Genomic DNA, 17019 nt, shown 5'->3' on the forward strand with positions numbered 1-17019 from the left:
AATAACATATCTACATAATAAAATATTATATCTCAAAATTATATTTTCCCTCCCATCTCTCTCCTCTCTCTCATTTTCAACTCTCTTCCATCTGTAACTTCCGTTGGAGCCTTCATTTCCGGCGAGGTGGTGAAATAGTCCAACAATAACCCATCAACTCAAACACCCAAAACTTCATAGATCAACCAAAAACGCATCAATCAACAAAACCCACAAACAAAAAATCCTAAATTTCATAACTCGGCTTCAATAAAACCCAAAACTTCATTCGCTCCATGACGAGGTCGTACTCACACTGCTCTGGTTGTCGATAGTGGGTCGTGGATCGCAAATTCGTGGGTCGTGGATCGTGGATCGTGGGTCGTGGATCGCCGTGTTGGTTTCGCCGTGCTCGATGGCGTGATATGGTGTTGGGTTGGCTGTGCTCTGTGGTGCTGGGTTGCAGGTGGCTATTGCAGATGGCGGTTCGGCGATGGAGTGGCTGTGCTTTGTGGTGCTGGGTTGCAGGTGGCTGTTGCGGATGGCGTGATATGGTGTTGGGTTGTGGGTGCTGGGTTCGGCGATGGAGTGGCTGTGCTCTATGGTGCTGGGTTGCGGGTGGCTGTTGCGGATGGCGTGATTTGGTGCTGGGTTGTGGGTGCTAGGTTCGGCGATGGAGTGGCTGTGCTCTGTGGTGTTGGGTTGCGAGTGGCTGTTGCGGATGGCGTGATATGGTGCTGGGTTGCGAGTGCTGGGTTCGGCGATGGAGAGACAGAGATGAGAGACAGAGACGAGAGATGAGAGACAGAGGAGAGAGAGTCAGATAAATTTTTTTTTTTTTTCAATACTTGCTACAGTGCAATTCTATGTTTAGAATTGCACTGTAGCAGTATTGCAAAAAAATTTGCAATACTGCTGTTTAGCATTCTCCAATGCAGATGGTTTTGGGGCTTAAAATTCTAAATTTCCCTTAGATATGGCATTAGCATTCTCCAATGCTAATGCTCTTACAAGGTCAAGAACTTACAATAGAGGGTACGTTACTAATAGCACTGAATAAAGCTCAGGTCAGGTAGGATAGCACCTAATTAAGTTGAGAAAAGTCCTTTTATATATATATATATATATATATATATATATTGGGAAACCTCTTGTTTCATCCAAGGAGATTTTCTTTTGTGTGGCAGATTTTCTTTTGACTAATGAATGAAACAACGTACAACTTGCAAATAAAATTAATTGAGGAACAAATTAAGTCAAAAAGTGACAAACAAATAAGTTCAATGGAAAGTGTGTGTAGCGCTTTCTCACACTAACTCTAGCAAGTAGTAGTGTGTCACAAAATTTAACTGTTATAGCTTGGGGAAGAAACTTCAGCTTGCTCTCTTTCTATGTGAAGTAGATATTTGGGGTAATTACACATAACCCACTTGTGGTTTGAGCGAAAATCACTTTGCCTACCCGTGGTTTGAAAAATATCACTTAACCCACCTTAAGCCCAGCCATTACAAAAACACCTCTTAACCCCAAAACACACATAACGCGAATCAAAACACCCAAAACTCAGAAACTTTTCGAGAGAGAGACCTGTGGTGAGATCAACATGTTCTTTGTGGTTTGGAGTGTCGAGAGGGGGAGAAAACACTAGTTTCGCAACATCGAAGCTAGGGAAGGTAATTTCGGTAAAGAAAATCAAGGTAGTTGAGTCTGTTCTCGATTTAGGGTTTCAGATTTTGTTCAAGTGCCAACTTACTGTGTAAAACTCTAAATTTGTACTTCAAGTGGAGCTGTTTGCTTGTAGAAGCCATTGCAAGGCTTGCATCGTAGCCAAATCAACTCACTACCAGTATCAACAATGCCTAGGATTTGGACTGGTGGTGTACCAACAGAGTATTTCAAGAGGTATTCACCTCCATTTGAGATTGTATCTGCTTGAGCTGCATTGGTAGAGAGTGAAGAAGTTGGCTTAAAATGATTGACATGGTTAATGGAACGACGCAAAGCCTTGGCTATGCACTGTGAAGGAGTTTCTAAAGGGTCATAGAAGGGAGAGTTTGGAGAGTCACGGTGGATTAGATCTGGGTAGGTAGATCTAGGTTATTTGGAGATAGTATTAAAAAAAAAAATTTAACCCTAAAAAGTAATAACAAATGTTATTTGATTCCATAAATTGCAGATGTTGAAAGGCTGTAGGGGGTTTCCACTAGCCCTGAAGTGATTGGTGGATCATTTCGTGGGCAGAGTGCAGAGGTTCAGCTCAGTAGATTGAGGAAATGGTCTATTGACGACATTATTTCCAATATTGATCTGCATAAATGTCTCCAAAGAAGCCTAGAATTTTCAGGTCCTGAGGTCCAATTCAAAAAGTTTTTCGTGGATTTAGGTTCATTTCCTGAAGACCGAAGGACCTACGTTGTTGCCCTCATTAATATGTGGGCAGAATTATATAATCTAGGTGAAGATGGCGTTAATGCTATAGCCACCTTACAGGAACTCAACATTTGGCATTTGGCTAGTCTTGTGATGACAAAGTATGGTGACTTTTATTTCAATAATCTGATTTTTCATACCATTGATGTGGTTGGTGATTATTACAAAGAGCTTGAAAGAAGGAAAGTTGTACAAAGCTAGAAACAATGAGGGATTTCAACTACTCTACCAAGGGAAAGAAGGGTTTCTAACTTCTATTTGTCTGGGAAAAAAAATTGTTGCTTGTCTTGTAGATGTTTGAATTCAGTTATTGTAGATGGAAACTGATAGTATTTATTTTCCTTAGCTATCATTTCCTTTTTTGGGTTTAAAAGTGGATTAGATCTGGGTAGGTAGATTTGGCTCCCCTTGAATCAACGAATGGTACATCCCATCATAAAGCTTCAAACTCTTATCCTTACTCGCCAAAGAGGAAAGCTGGGAGGAGTTTGTACGGCTAGCTGTAGCGGATGTGGAGGAAGAAAGATAGGGAACTTCTGGCGATTTTCTCCATGTCACCTAGGTAGCAGCGGAGGCCATTGGATCTACCATGGCCGAGGAGATCAGCAGCGAAGACGGCGTAGCCATAGGAGATCTGGGTAGGTAGGTTTGGGTTTTATTTTTTTTGGGTATGTTCTTCATGTTCAAGATTTATGTGAATTGAGAGAGAGACCAATACCACTTTTTGATCTTATTTCTCTTGCATTTTTGTGCTATTTTTTGTTTTGGGAGGAGAGAGACATAAAATTTGAGCAAAAATACCTATTTACCCCTGATTTTAACAGAGGTGAGTTACGGAAAACAAACGGAACATACCTTAGGTGGGTTAAGTGACACTTTTTAAACCACGGGTAGACAAAATGATTTCGAGCCAAACCACAGGTGGGTTTAGTGTAATTACTCCTAGATATTTTCTGAGATGGTTCTGGGAGCACAGTTAGCAAGTGAGGATTATGAAAGTAAGTACTAAAGGCTTTTTCAAGGGAAGGACCCATTAGATCTGCTACTATGTAGACCCGATTGCAATAAAACCCAGGCCCATAATATGTTATAGTTATAGGATCCATGATGTAAGTAAATATAGATTTTTATCAAAAAATATTTGATAAAACTAGTTAATATCACACCTAAAACTAGTTGATATTCCTTACCAAGTCTCACCATAATGGATTCTCAAAAAAAAAAAAAAAAAAAAAAAAGGTCTCACCATAATGAACATGTGGACGACTTTTCTCTCCGTTAAGTGTACAATAAATTCTCTATATTTCTAAAAAGCTAAAATGCAAAATTCACTTTATAAATTTCTCCAAAATTCATTTCAGTCTTCTAACTTTACTTTCGTTCATTTTAGTTCTCTAAGTTTCAAATTTATTCAATTAAGGTATTTTCGTCAACTTTTACTAAAATTTTAAAAAAAAAAAAAATCTAGAAAATATCCTTCAATCATTAATTGAATTTTTTTTAATTTAAAATTTTTTAAGAAAATATTAAAAAATTGAAAAATTAACCACAACTTATAACAAAAGTTGATGGAAAAACCTTAATTGAATAAACTTGAAACTTAGAGGACTAAAATGAATTTTGGTGAAACATAGAGGGTGAGTTTTGCATTTTAGCCTTTCTAAAACTAGTTTCATAGGTTATAGGCTTATAGCAAGCACTAATATTTAATATCTTAAGAATTTAAAGAGTGGGAAGTTGAAATCTTAAATTCTTAATAATAATCAATACTGTTTGATATATGTATTCCATTTTGGAAAATAGTAAAATTATTACAAATTTTAGCATAAGTGCCTACAAATTCTGTGATAAGAATACGATTGGTACCACTTAAACAACATAGTAATAAATAAAGATTTAAATTAATTTTTGTAATTGGTGACAGGTCAATTTATTAAACTTATGTAGTAAAACTTATAGTATCCTTAACATCACTCATTACACTCAAAGTTACCTAAGGAGTTTCTTGTGTTTGTTTTGGTTGTAAAATATTTTTAACTGAAAATGTTTTTGGAGAAAAAAATTTGTTTTCTAATGTTTGATAGTGTTTTTGAAAATCATTGGAATAACATTTTCAAGTTTTTGCCTTGTATTGAAAATAAAATTTTTCATTAACATAAATTCACCATACCATATAGAAAAAGAGAGAGCGAACCTATTTGGTTTCGGTTATGGTGGCATGATCCATGGTTTTAAAAACCGGACCGAACTGGCCAGTCTAACTATAAACCGGAGGTCAGTCTAGTCCGAAAAAAGGCTAAAAACCCAAAAAAAAGGGGTCAAACCCAGGAAAAACTGGGAACCGGAAGCAAATATGATTTTGCTCCTAGTCCGGTTTTTAAAACCATGATATGATCCGGTTGTGGAAGGTCCAATCTCATTATTGATGGTCCTAATCCATGAAGGCAAGTGGGGGCAACATGCAAAGGAGGTTGAGGCTTATGGTAGGAGGGGGCTCGAGCAGGGGTGGTGCGCTTCCCCCACCCCCCTCCCAAATTTTAAAAAATTATTTTATATTATGTATAAGTATTAAAAAATTTAAATATTAGTTACAAAAATAGAAGTTGACCCCCCAAATGTTTGAGTTAGTCCATGATGCTCTTAAAAATCAATAGAAATTTTCAATTGATCTAGTAGTTATAAAGACAAGGTAGTTTTTGTTTTGTCTAATTCGATTTTTTTTACATGTTTAATATCAAACTAGACAGCTTTTGTATAGTATTGGAGTTTAAAAGATGATAAATTCCCCTAAAAAATTATCTTGCGAATATACAAATGTGAAAGTATACAATATATTTATAAATTATGACCTACTTTAGTATCAAATATTAATGTTTATATTTATGTAAGTGCATTTATGCCTGAGTGTGATGATTTATCTTAACTTGAGACTAATATATTAGTAACAAAATTTTGCCCCTCCAAACAAAAATTCCTAACTCCGCCCCTACGCTCAAGCTGTGTCCGTAGATATAAACTATTTTACGCCCAACCCCAAGTATAAACCATTTTCAACCATACCAAAGTAGCACCTAAAATTGAAGTTTCCGTTGAAATAAACTCCGACTTGGTTAAACTTAAAACTAAACTAGTTTCATTGTTGTTGTTTTCTCTCCAAAAAAGAAAAAAAACTCATTGAATAATCATCATGGAGCGGTGCGGTTAGTCACCCGCATGTAAACGAAGCAAACCGCAAACCCAGTTCATCGCTCTGGTCTGATCCAAACTTTGGCGCTCGAACCGAAAACGAGCCCTAACTAAGCAATTCATTGATCGAATCTCTCAAAAAAAATTTCCCCTAATTCCGCATGCACTGTGAAATTTGAATTCTTGGCGAATTCCAAGCCTCTCACAGAAAATAGAGAGCTAGCGAAGAAGAAGAAGAAGAAGAAGAAAAACCCTAATTTTATTTTCTGGGTTGGGGTTTTTCTTCAACAATGGATGCCAAAGACATCCTGGGCTTGCCCAAGAACTCTCTCCCTATTCCCCAAGAGAAAAAATCTAGACCCCCAAAGGACTCTCAGCGAAAGCCCGATGGCATTTCTCGCGAGGTATCTCTATCTCTATCTCTATTTCTATCTGTGTGTGTGAATTCTGGTTTTCTTCGCTTAAATTTGTTGAATTTAGATTAGATTTTGTGTTGGGGTGTTTCGGAAATGTAGGTGTATGCACTTACGGGTGGTTTGGCGCCTCTAATGCCCGCGATCGATTCGTCTCAATTGAAAAAGCAGCCTCCAAAGGACGAGAAGGTAAATTTTTCTGTTGTTTGTGTAATTTTTCTATAGGTTTTGGTAGTTATGTTGAAGATAATGTGTTGGGATGAGCTTGAATATGCTTTTTTGTCAAAGTTGAGGTATTGCTTGCTTTAAAGTTAGGTTTTTGTTGCTTATTAAGTGCTACATTGTTGGATAGGTTATTTTTCGTCTTCTTTTTTAATGTACTGGGTTTTAAGATTTTACTTTTGGTTGTTGGTGGTGTTAAATTTTGATCTAGAGTTGAGGTTTGCTAGAGCAGCTCCTGAGTTTGATGTGATGTTTAAGTTAGCATGTTCATGGGAAAATTTGTAATGGAAACTTGGGTGATTATGACTTTGGTTTTAGCTGTTAGTATTACTTTGTAGAGACTGAGCTTATTTCTTGTGTCCGGGTTGCTTAGTTGTACATTCATAACTAGAAGGTGATGCTGTCTTATCTTTCAGATTGATAAGGATAAGTATAATTCAAAAATTGCATATTGGTTCTCTGCTCTTGTCAATTGATAATAGATGTACAAGAATGTTTCCCAGTTGTTATGGCTTTTCCGTTCTGATATTATTCGTTTACTTTGGGTTGATCTTCTGTTGATATATTAAATTTGGTAATTTTTTATGATATACATGGTTTTAGTTCATTGAGTTTATAATATATGATATGATTTCTAACAAATTTGGGATTCTGCCTTCAGATCACTTGGCAGTGGCTTCCTTTTACAAATTCTGCTCGAAAAGATACTTTGCAGCTTTATCACTGGGTAGGTTTGTGTGTGTCTGGATATTTGTCTAGTGCATTGTTATAAGGGGAGTATTAAAGATATTTTCCTGTCTCTTTTACTTGGCAGGTCAGGGTTGTAAATGGTGTTCCACCAACAGGTGACTATTCCTTTGCCAAGTATAACAAGGTATACAAGCATACACTCTTATCTTTGTGCAGCTAAGCTAAAAAGAGTTTACTCTGCTCTTTTGTTGTTTTTTACCCTTCCATTAGTTTTCCTGCTATACATGTACCATTAACCCCATTCTCTTCATTTGATTGATATATTTAATTTATGTGATGTGGAGCAGTCTGTTGACATTGTCAAATACACGGATGAGGAGTATGAGAAGTACTTGAATGATCCTGTAGGTATCAATTTAAGGTTACATCATTTTAATTTTCTTTTCCTCTACTTAATAGCAAGACATCTTTTAATAAGGCAGAAAAGGAAAATACATATATATCATTGTGCATGTCATGATTTTAGTTTTAAGCGTTATAAAAGTATTCATTCACTTGCAAAGTTGTGTTAAAATTGCAGTATTTGGATTTAATGTTCCAGTTATACACCATTTTTCATACATTTTCGTTTACATTATCATCTCTTGATTGTAGTTGTGCTTCATATTGATTTGTGACTACGTATCAGCATGTATTATTCCATATTGCAGCTGATAGGAATGTAACAGTGGCAGATGATATAGGTTATTCTCCTGGGCATGTTACTTGGTCATCTAGATTCTTTAGGTCAGGATAATATGGTTTGCTTCTAGAACAAAGGAATTCATGGTTAGGCCATATTACAGTGTGTTGAGAAAAGTAGACTAGGAACTATCTTTTCCTTGGTAGAGAATCTGGCAGGTGAAACCACTGCTTAGAGTTGCATCTTTCACTCAGGTGGCAGCATTGCAAAATTTTTAAACAATTGACAATCTAAGGGAAGTATAATTATAGGACATTGCTGTTGTATGTGCAAAAAAGGCAGTGAGACTGTGAATCATTGACAATTCCATTGCTCCATAAGAAGAGACATTTGGTCTTCTGCTTTCTCTATTTTGGTGTCATCTGGGACATGCCATTCTCTGGTAGACTTGTTGGCTTGTTGGGGAGGTCAATTGGGGAAACACAAAAAATCTATGATTTGGAATATTGTGCCATTGGTTCTTATGTGGTGTATTTGGCATGACTAAAATTCTCAAAAAAAAAAATTTAGGATGAGAAATTGCAGTTTAAGACATCAAGCTTTTGTTTCTTAGAACACAAGATGATTGGATAACTGCAACTATTGTCTAGCTTTTTCTTCTGTGAGATTTTGTAGAGCTGCTAAACTTTAGATGTCTTAATTGCCATGTGTACCTCTGGTGTGCTAGGATGGTGTACCCTTTTTGTGATTTTTTCTTATATGTTTATTATTTATTAAAAAACTCAGTATGTATTTTATGTTTCACAGGACTGATATTGTATTGATGTAGGAATATCCTGTCAAAGTGTTTGTATCTTTTGGCATTATGTTTTGGATTAAGTACCTAAAGCTCTGTCATATTTCATCTTTGTCAGGGATGGACCAAGGAGGAGACAGATCAGTTGTTTGACTTGTGCCAACGATTTGATCTCCGCTTTATTGTGATAGCTGACAGGTTCTCATCATCTCGGACTGTGGAGGAATTGAAGGATCGTTATTACAGTGGTATTGATCACTCTCTGTTACGTTTTATGCTGCTGATTTTATGGTTCAAATTTATTGAGTCTTATACCAACGAGCTATAGCTCAATTGGTGCTTCCTCCTCACATAAAAATGGGATGGAGGAAGAGGTCATATGTTCAAGACCCACTGGTTATGTATGTGACTTAATGATCTATATACACATACATATAACATACACACACACACACACATCTGACTGCTTTTCTTCATAACTGTGGCATTTTCTGTGTGTAGTTTGTCGAGCCATAGTGGTTGCTAGAGCTCCAGCTCTTGGAGACATTTCTGGGAACCCTCTTGTTAAGGTTTGATAGCTTTGTTAATGCAATATACACTTGAATATTTGTCTTTTAGGTTAGGTTCCCATGTTGATCATAAATTATTATTTTCTTTAGTTGACTGTATACTGTTGTTTAAATTTGATGTCTGCTATATGCCTGTATTTCAACATTCTTTTGTTTTAGTATCTGATTCCTCGTCAATGTAGGAACCTTACAATGTTTCACAAGAGATAGAACGCAAGCGAGCATTATCCATGGTCCTCTCTCAAACAAAACATCAAGAGCGAAAAGATGCTGAGGTCTAAGCCAATAAATGCATTTCTAAAATTCTATCTATGCATTTCTGAGTAGTTGAATTGTTTAAGTAACTTGTCTGTTGGATATCCACTCTCCCTTTCCCCAGGTTCTTGCTGAAGCAAAAAGAATAACTGAGTCACGGATGGCTGCAAAGGTAAGGTGTTGATTATTTATGCGATTTTGTTTCTTTTAAGTAACTGGTGACATTCAAAGTTATGCATGAAAGAGGAGACATATTTAAACTTAACTGGCTCTAAGGATTAGTTCTAATCTTTTTAATTTTGCATCAACCCTAATTTGGTATCAAACTGAAGGTGGTAACTTGAAGCTCCCATGTTGGGTGAGAAGTTCGTATCTCTGTGCTTGTAAGTTCTAAAGAAGCTGGCTTTAAAGCTGTACCATCAATGACTTCTTCAGTCTATACTCTTCTTTTTCAGAGGCTATCATTTTAAAATGTTTCAATTGTACTTCCTCATCTTTGGAACCTGCACTCCACACTACTGCCACAAACTATTCATGGAATACAGCATCCAATTGCTTAATCATCTTTGTTGTCGTTGTTAATAGAAGTATCGTGAATGGTTATTAATGAGTTGTTAGCTATCATGTTGTGAGATTATAATTTATATTATGTAATTATAAAGGAAGGCATGAGTTACTGTGTATTGCACATGTTATTGTGTATGTGTTCTACAGGTTAGTTTATTTGCTTCATTTATGTGTTTTCAGGTAGCTGAAGAGTCTGAGTTGCCTGTCCCATCAAATGCTGGTCCAGAAAGTGCTGAGAGAGCTAGTTTTCCGGGTGATACTGTATCACCTTCATCCAATGTTCAGCTTCCCTCTGCAACAATTGCATCTTCAGCATTAACAGCGGACAATGCCTCTACTCTAGCTTCTCTTCGCATGGTACAATTAATAGGCTGTTTGTCAGTTATGTGCTGTGTGTGTTTGTGTGCGTGCACGTGTGTTGGCATGTGTGTGCACAATCATGTCAATACCTCTCAATTTACTTATAGTTCAACTTTTTGTTTCTGATATTATTTAAATTAACTGTTTTGTATTTGCTTCTCTTTCTCTTTTATTTTTTACCAATAAAAAATTTTGAGTTTAATGTACCTCACCTTAAAATGTTTTTTTTTTCCAGAAATTTGTTCACCTTGAGTCTATTGCCAAATTCATCTGTACTTGAAAACATGCTCTCACTGATTGTGAAAATTTTCAGCTTCGAGTGTATTTGAGAACATATGCACTTGACCAAATGGTGCAAGCTGCAAGCTCATCTGCTGGACTTCGGACAATAAAGCGGGTTGAGCAAACTTTACAAGAACTTGGGGTTTGTTTCTGCTCCCTGAACTATTAGTGCTGTAGATATACTTATTCCTTGTCATATCATGAGTTGGTGGATAGTATAATATCCATGTGACCGGCAAGATTGTGGTTTTATCCCATTAAAGTTAATTCCTTTTCTTCATTTGTGTTTGTGTAATATTGTTATTGCAGGTTCGGTATCATAGATATTTTCAAACATAACATGTTCATGCAATTGATATTATCTTTTAAGAAATTATTTTGAAAATGCGAAATAAGACAAACAATATATATCTTGATATTTATAAAGACCCAGAAAAAAATCCAAGGACTACCATGTATATTCATCCTCTTTTCTTTTTAATATTTGGTATTCATTTTTTAAGTATGTCTAAGAGCAACCAGACTCTATCCTTAATTTACAGGAATATTTCTTATGGTTAGATGCTTTTTGAATTGCTAAATCGTTGTTTCACTCTATGAGCAATACTCCTGTATCTTTTTCTCTCTTTTTTTTCCCTAAATATTATAAAAAGGGTATAATACTTTGTCCTTATCATTTACAGGTCAATCTAAAACCAAGAGTTCCAACCAAATCAGTTTGTGCAGAGCATCTCGAATTAAGAAAAGAAATATTGACTCTGCTGAATCTTCAGAAACAGGTATCACAAATGTTTATTCTTTACATTTAAAATAATTTCTTCTGTTGACATCGTCTTCTCTGTATTTAATTTTTTTTTAGGGTAGCAAACGTTCCTCTCTTACATTGGTCATGTGCACATGTTTATGCATTTCTTCCTTATCAAATGAATTGAAATCTTGCTATATTGTCCAATTTGAATTTCTTAGTGTTCTGGACAAGCATCTTTATCAAGTTCATTTGCCCTCTTATTTTTCTTTTCATTAAGACAAATTTGTAGTAATTGTGGCTCCTTGCTTCTTTATGTATATATCAAGCTTATGTCAAGTGTAAGTAATTCAGCCAATAAATATATATATATATATATATATTTTTTTTTTAAAGTTTATCTCTGCTTACTATTATTGCTTGGTTTGTTAAGGTTCTACAATTTACTAAATGACCTTTACCAGATCCTTTAAATTTCAGACATAATGCGGGTTATTCATCATTCAGGAAGTGATTTGCTGATTTAAGGATGTGAATTGAAAACTACTTTTGGAAACTGAGGCGCATGTCCATCTGGATAGCAATGCCTCCTAACCAACTGCATCCTTTGGGGGGCAGTTGGTCATAACCCTGGTTATTTTCCATGTTTTGGGCAGTCATATGCTTACTGAATTGATGGCTCAATATCCAGTTTCAATTAACATTCCATGATGAAGTGATTAAAGTGTGGACCAAACTCTGCATTTATGCCCCCCCATTCAGGCCAAAGCATCTGCCATTCTCTGGGCAGTAGAGCTTGCTGCCAAAGAGCATTGGGACTGTGTTATCTTTGAAGGGGATGCTAAAGCATGCTACAGTCCTTTATATTCCAATATCACCCCTGACTGGGCTATATGTTCTATCATTAGTGACGTTAAGATTCTAGCTAAGGATTAGCAAAAAAAAAGATTCAAGCTAGGTCCTTTTTGAGTTCTCTTGTTTGGGTCAACAGAAAATGCAATTCTGCTGCTTACGCAACTGCTAAGTTTGCTTTAAATTCCTGTTTTTCTGTCTGTTTTAATAAGGGTAATCTTCCAAGTGCTATCAAGTCGGTTTGTAAGGAAGATTATCCCCCTTGTTTCGTTTCCTTTGTTTAATTCCATTGCAGATTATCAAAAAATTAATAAATAAACATTCCATGATAAATGTACTTTCCAGTTGCTGCTCAGTCATTCTACATATCTCACACACAAAGAGGGAAATGCTAGATGTTTGGGTTATGTTTCTTGTTTTAACATGAATTTATGAATTCCTGAAATATAAGCAAGTCATACTTATCCCAAAAAAAAAAAAAAAGAAAAAAAAAAAAAGAGAGAGAGAGATATAAGCAAGTGGCTTATGCTAGGGATATAGAACTACTTGGGAAGGGTACGACAAACATTTTGTCATTTTCTCTGTCAACCTAAATGTATTCTCTCAACCTAGTATCTTGCACTTTTTTGTAAATATATAAGCATGACAATACAGAGTAGTGTTTCGCATTCCTCAATTATTGATCTTCTTTGACATTTTATCTTGAATGTTTGATAACCAGTTGCAATATAAGGAGGCAGAAGGTTCATCTTTTCGTGATTGCTCATATGCTGATACACCAAGCACGCCTAAGGTAGTAAATTATTTTCTCTTCATTCCTTATGGTTTTGTTTCCAAATCTTGAGATTTTGATTCTCAAATGCTAACAGCGTTCAAACCGTGGTGGGGATCAGGATAGGACCTTTGTTCCTGACATGAGTTTTGGAGGTAATATTGGACATTTTATCTCTCGTCTTTGCATTATAAATGCTAGACTGCATGGTTTTTTGTTTTCTTATTGAGGTAAGTCATTTTTATAGTAATATTCAGAATCATGTATTATTGGTATATCAGGAGAAAGAGTTGGCAAAAGGGACCAGAAACGCAAGGTACACAGTTATCTACTTCCTGTTGTTTAATGGTTCCCCCCCCCCCCCCCCCTTCTCCTTTTTTGCTTCTCTGCATTCTTTGCTGAATGTAATATAATCTTTCTTTTTAATTGTAACTTTAAGGCACCTGGAAGGTTATCAGAAGCTCCATCATCGCCAGCTCAGTCTAAAAGGCCCCGAAAATTAAAGGCATCAGATCTATGAATCTAAAGGTAAGGAAGCAAATGAACTTTCAAAAAAGTAGAATGCAGAATACACCTCCAACCCCCCCCCCCCCCCTCCAAAAAAAAAAAAGGGTAGAATGTAGAGTTCATTGTGGTTGTGTTATTGTAGAATGCAGAATATATACTGAAGGTAATTTTTTTGGTTGCTGAACCTTTCTATGCAGAATATCGAGTATGATGTTTTGTGGCAGTCAGAAGTAGAAGCACTAACTCATGACCAACTCATGTTCCTTATAGGGAAGTTTAGTTTGTGTAACTTACCTAAAAAATAGGTTTAGCTCAATTATCATTCTTAATTTAGTTAAGTTTATGCCGTGATGTTTGTAGCAAGGTGGCGAAATAGCGAGCTCTATGAATGATGAATTTCTTGTACATAAGAAACTAGCGGTTGACCCGTGTGAGGCATGGGAATAGTTCTTGTAGAAGTTTTTATTTTTTTAGTACAATTATACAATGACTTATATTCAAGCATACTAATTTCTCATCTGCCCTGAATATATGATTTATACAAGATTCTGAGAAAGAACAGCTTAGCCAGATAGTGGAGACTTGAGAAGTCACCAGCACGATCATTATTCGAAGGCAAAATGGGGAAAAGATCAAAACCTACTTTATACTATGTATCGAGCTTTCAGTTCCGGAAATGAACTTTGTCTACCTCATAAGAAAATGTCCAATCTCAGGAACTTTGATTACTTGCAGCAATTGATAGCTTGATATACAAGTCTGAAGCCAATGACCGTGTTGGTCTAATGGCAACTCCTAGGTTGTGGGGGTCTTCGTTTGAGACACGGGGTGGCATATATTAGTAAGTATATATATTTCTAAACGAAGCTCTATATACACACATACACACACAAGCCTCAACCTCATTTCCTCCACCCCTTCAACGAGTGGGGGAATTTCTGGAAAAATGTCCATGAATCCACTGCCCACAGCGCACTTGAACCCATACTTAATTTCATAACATGTTTGGGCGTTAATTTGTGATCGACTTTCAACACTTACACAGAACCATGACAGGTACTTGCTAGGGGGGAAAATTAGGTGAACTAATTACAAGGTGACACTTAAGCATATTGTGGATTTGGGTGTGTCTAACCAACAATCTTTCATGAAACCAATAGTTGTTTGGTAATCCTCCTTTTATTTCATTTAGATTAGCTACAAATTTTAGATTCTAGTTAGCTCAATCGATGAAGCTTTTTATCATTGAATAAGAGATTTGAGATTTAAACTCTACCTGTACTATAAACCAATTGATATCTTAGCAAGATAATAAAGAGCAATTATCAAGAAGTGGATGTAATAAATTGTTATTTTAATATATCTATATTTTTAAAAAATTACTACAAATTTAAATGTGTACCTTGCAATATCATTATAATGTACAATGTTATATTTTATATTTATATATCATGAAATTGGGAGAAAATGATCCATTAAGTGCCCGTTTGGTTATCACATTTTGGATTAAAAAAAAAAAAATTATGTTTGCAATTTCAAAACGTGATTTAGGGTCTGTTCGGTAAGAAATTTCTAGTAACGATGTTTTTATTTTTTGAAAATATGTGTAGGTGAAAATGTGTGTGAAAATACGTGTAATGACTGAAAACTGTTGTTTAAACAACAATAACAAATAGGCCTTAATTGTGGTTTTTGTGTCCTTTAACGTGATTTTTTTTCCCACTTTTTTTTTTTATTTTTTGGCATGGCATTAAACTCCAAGTGCATCATCAATTATATACACACCCATGAATTTTGAACCCATGATCTCCCCTTCCACTTTACAAGGAAGTAGACCTTTCGTTCAATGAAATCTCTCGGAAAACAACCACGTGCTTGACGAAAAACAAGTTCATGATAACATGAGGGCTTGAAAGTTGAAAACTACCAATTCATATGATATTTGTAGCAGAAATGTATTAATGACGTCCTAGTACAAATAATTAGCCAATTGAAACTAAAAGAAAATTAACTTTAAACTTGTAGTAGGGAAATCTGTTTATCCTGTGCTTGGGCTGGGATCAGAGTCAATATAATTCAAATCGAAGATTTTAGAGTTGTAGTAGAGAAAAGGGTAAGGGGCTGAAAATTAACTAAAATTTGATAAGGTTAAATTATAGCAAACTCACTTGAGTTTTTACAAAATGACATTCTTCTCCACACGTTTTATGAAATGACACTCCCCTTGAAGTTATTATAAATGTAAACACCTAAGTTTTACTAACATAATATTCCTTATATATATATAAGGAAGGTCTGTCTCAGCTTTTAACTAATCCTCATACGAGATACCTAGGAAGCCTCACGAAAAATTCAGAATAATTTATATATAACTCAAGAGGATGCAGTGGTGGCTCTACATGTAAGCTAAGGTGGTCATAGGACCACCCTAACTTGCAAAAAAATGTGTATATATATTTGCCAAAAAAATATTATATACTAAACTAACTTATTGTGACTACCTTAATAAAAATTTTGAACACTCTGACTTGAGAATTACAAAAATTTGAGTTCAACAAATATAAGAGTAGTGTTACTATATTCACAACATTTTCACAATAATTTCATAACAAATCTAATATGATAAGCTATTATTGATTCTAATTTAGACCAAGTACTAATATTATTTTTTTACCCACCAATAATAGCTTTTTGCATAAGATTTATTGTAAAAATGTTGTGGACATAGTATTACTTCAAATTAATTCTACCCCCAAACATAATTCTTAATCTTTTTTTTTAAAGCTTAAATAACAACAAACATAAACCAAACAAAAACAATACAAGACCAAACAACAACAAGTGAAAAAATTATTCAACAAAAAACCTATTATAAAAAAAATATATATATAAAATTTGTAACTTGCTTCAGTAAAATTAATTTCTAATTTTATTTTTCCTTAAAAAATGGTACCAAGAAAAATATTGTAATAATTTCAATTTCTTAATAACCACCCTAAATAAAATTCCTAAAACCGCCACTGAGAGGATGTGTATCATTCATCCACAAGCCTCACAGATATGGGTGTCCATAATTGCCAGATTAGACTTCTATAATTGTTATGTAGGGACCCATATGTATTAATATTTATTTCTTTAAATTAAAAAAGCTCTACTTGTATACTTTCTTAGCATTATTTTTAAGACATCATTTGTTTAATTATAGGTTCTTTCCTTTTTATTGCAGGCATGCAAGTTGAGAAGTTGGAAGCATATGAGAATTAGACTAGTGTTTTATTTTATTTTATTTTTTTTAATTATTTATTTTGAAAACTTGGAACTATTTGAATACTTGAGAACTAGACTAGTGTTTTAGTTTTTATATGAGAATGGTGTTCAATTTGGAATTGAACAATTGTGTTTATGTTTTATTTTGATCGGGTTATTAAATTTTGATCAACACGAAAGAGTGCATCCAAATTTATTTTTTAAAATGAACATTGTGGGGATAAATGAGCCAAGTAGGAATATTGGGTTGTGGGCCTTGTCCGAGGATGTAGGATAACCTGAGGAGGGTTGAACAGTAAGATAAGCTTGTACAGCGAAGGGACGAGGATAAGGACAAGTAATGACGAACAAGGGATGTCTCCTGAGGATCCACCCCTCCTCGGGAAATGTCCTAGGGGGATCAAAGCTCGATTGCCCAGAAGATACCGTGCAAGAGGACAATATA

The 17019-nt window shown here is 35.2% G+C and overlaps 1 protein-coding gene across 6 annotated transcripts; it reads left to right on the forward strand.

The window, feature by feature from the left end:
• Positions 1–5469: 5469 nt before the first annotated feature.
• Positions 5470–13826, forward strand: LOC115970013 (SWR1-complex protein 4). 6 transcript variants are annotated; one of them, XM_031089666.1, is made up of 17 exons: positions 5470–5999; positions 6111–6197; positions 6892–6957; positions 7045–7104; positions 7268–7324; positions 8517–8646; positions 8900–8967; positions 9150–9242; positions 9347–9394; positions 9970–10146; positions 10463–10573; positions 11115–11210; positions 12750–12821; positions 12922–12955; positions 13048–13116; positions 13240–13328; positions 13505–13826. In XM_031089666.1, exons 1-16 carry the CDS (start codon positions 5886–5888, stop codon positions 13284–13286), a joined length of 1329 nt encoding a protein of 442 aa, XP_030945526.1. In that variant the 5' UTR covers positions 5470–5885; the 3' UTR covers positions 13287–13328; positions 13505–13826. The 6 variants fall into 6 exon arrangements, with proteins under 6 accessions (XP_030945526.1, XP_030945523.1, XP_030945521.1 ...); XM_031089663.1 differs by having other exon boundaries at positions 5471–5999; positions 12898–12955; XM_031089661.1 differs by having other exon boundaries at positions 5471–5999; positions 12898–12955; positions 13058–13116.
• The last annotated feature ends 3193 nt before the right edge of the window (positions 13827–17019 follow it).

The sequence above is a fragment of the Quercus lobata genome, chromosome 12 (assembly GCF_001633185.2).
Source record: "Quercus lobata isolate SW786 chromosome 12, ValleyOak3.0 Primary Assembly, whole genome shotgun sequence".
Classification (NCBI taxonomy): domain Eukaryota; kingdom Viridiplantae; phylum Streptophyta; class Magnoliopsida; order Fagales; family Fagaceae; genus Quercus; species Quercus lobata.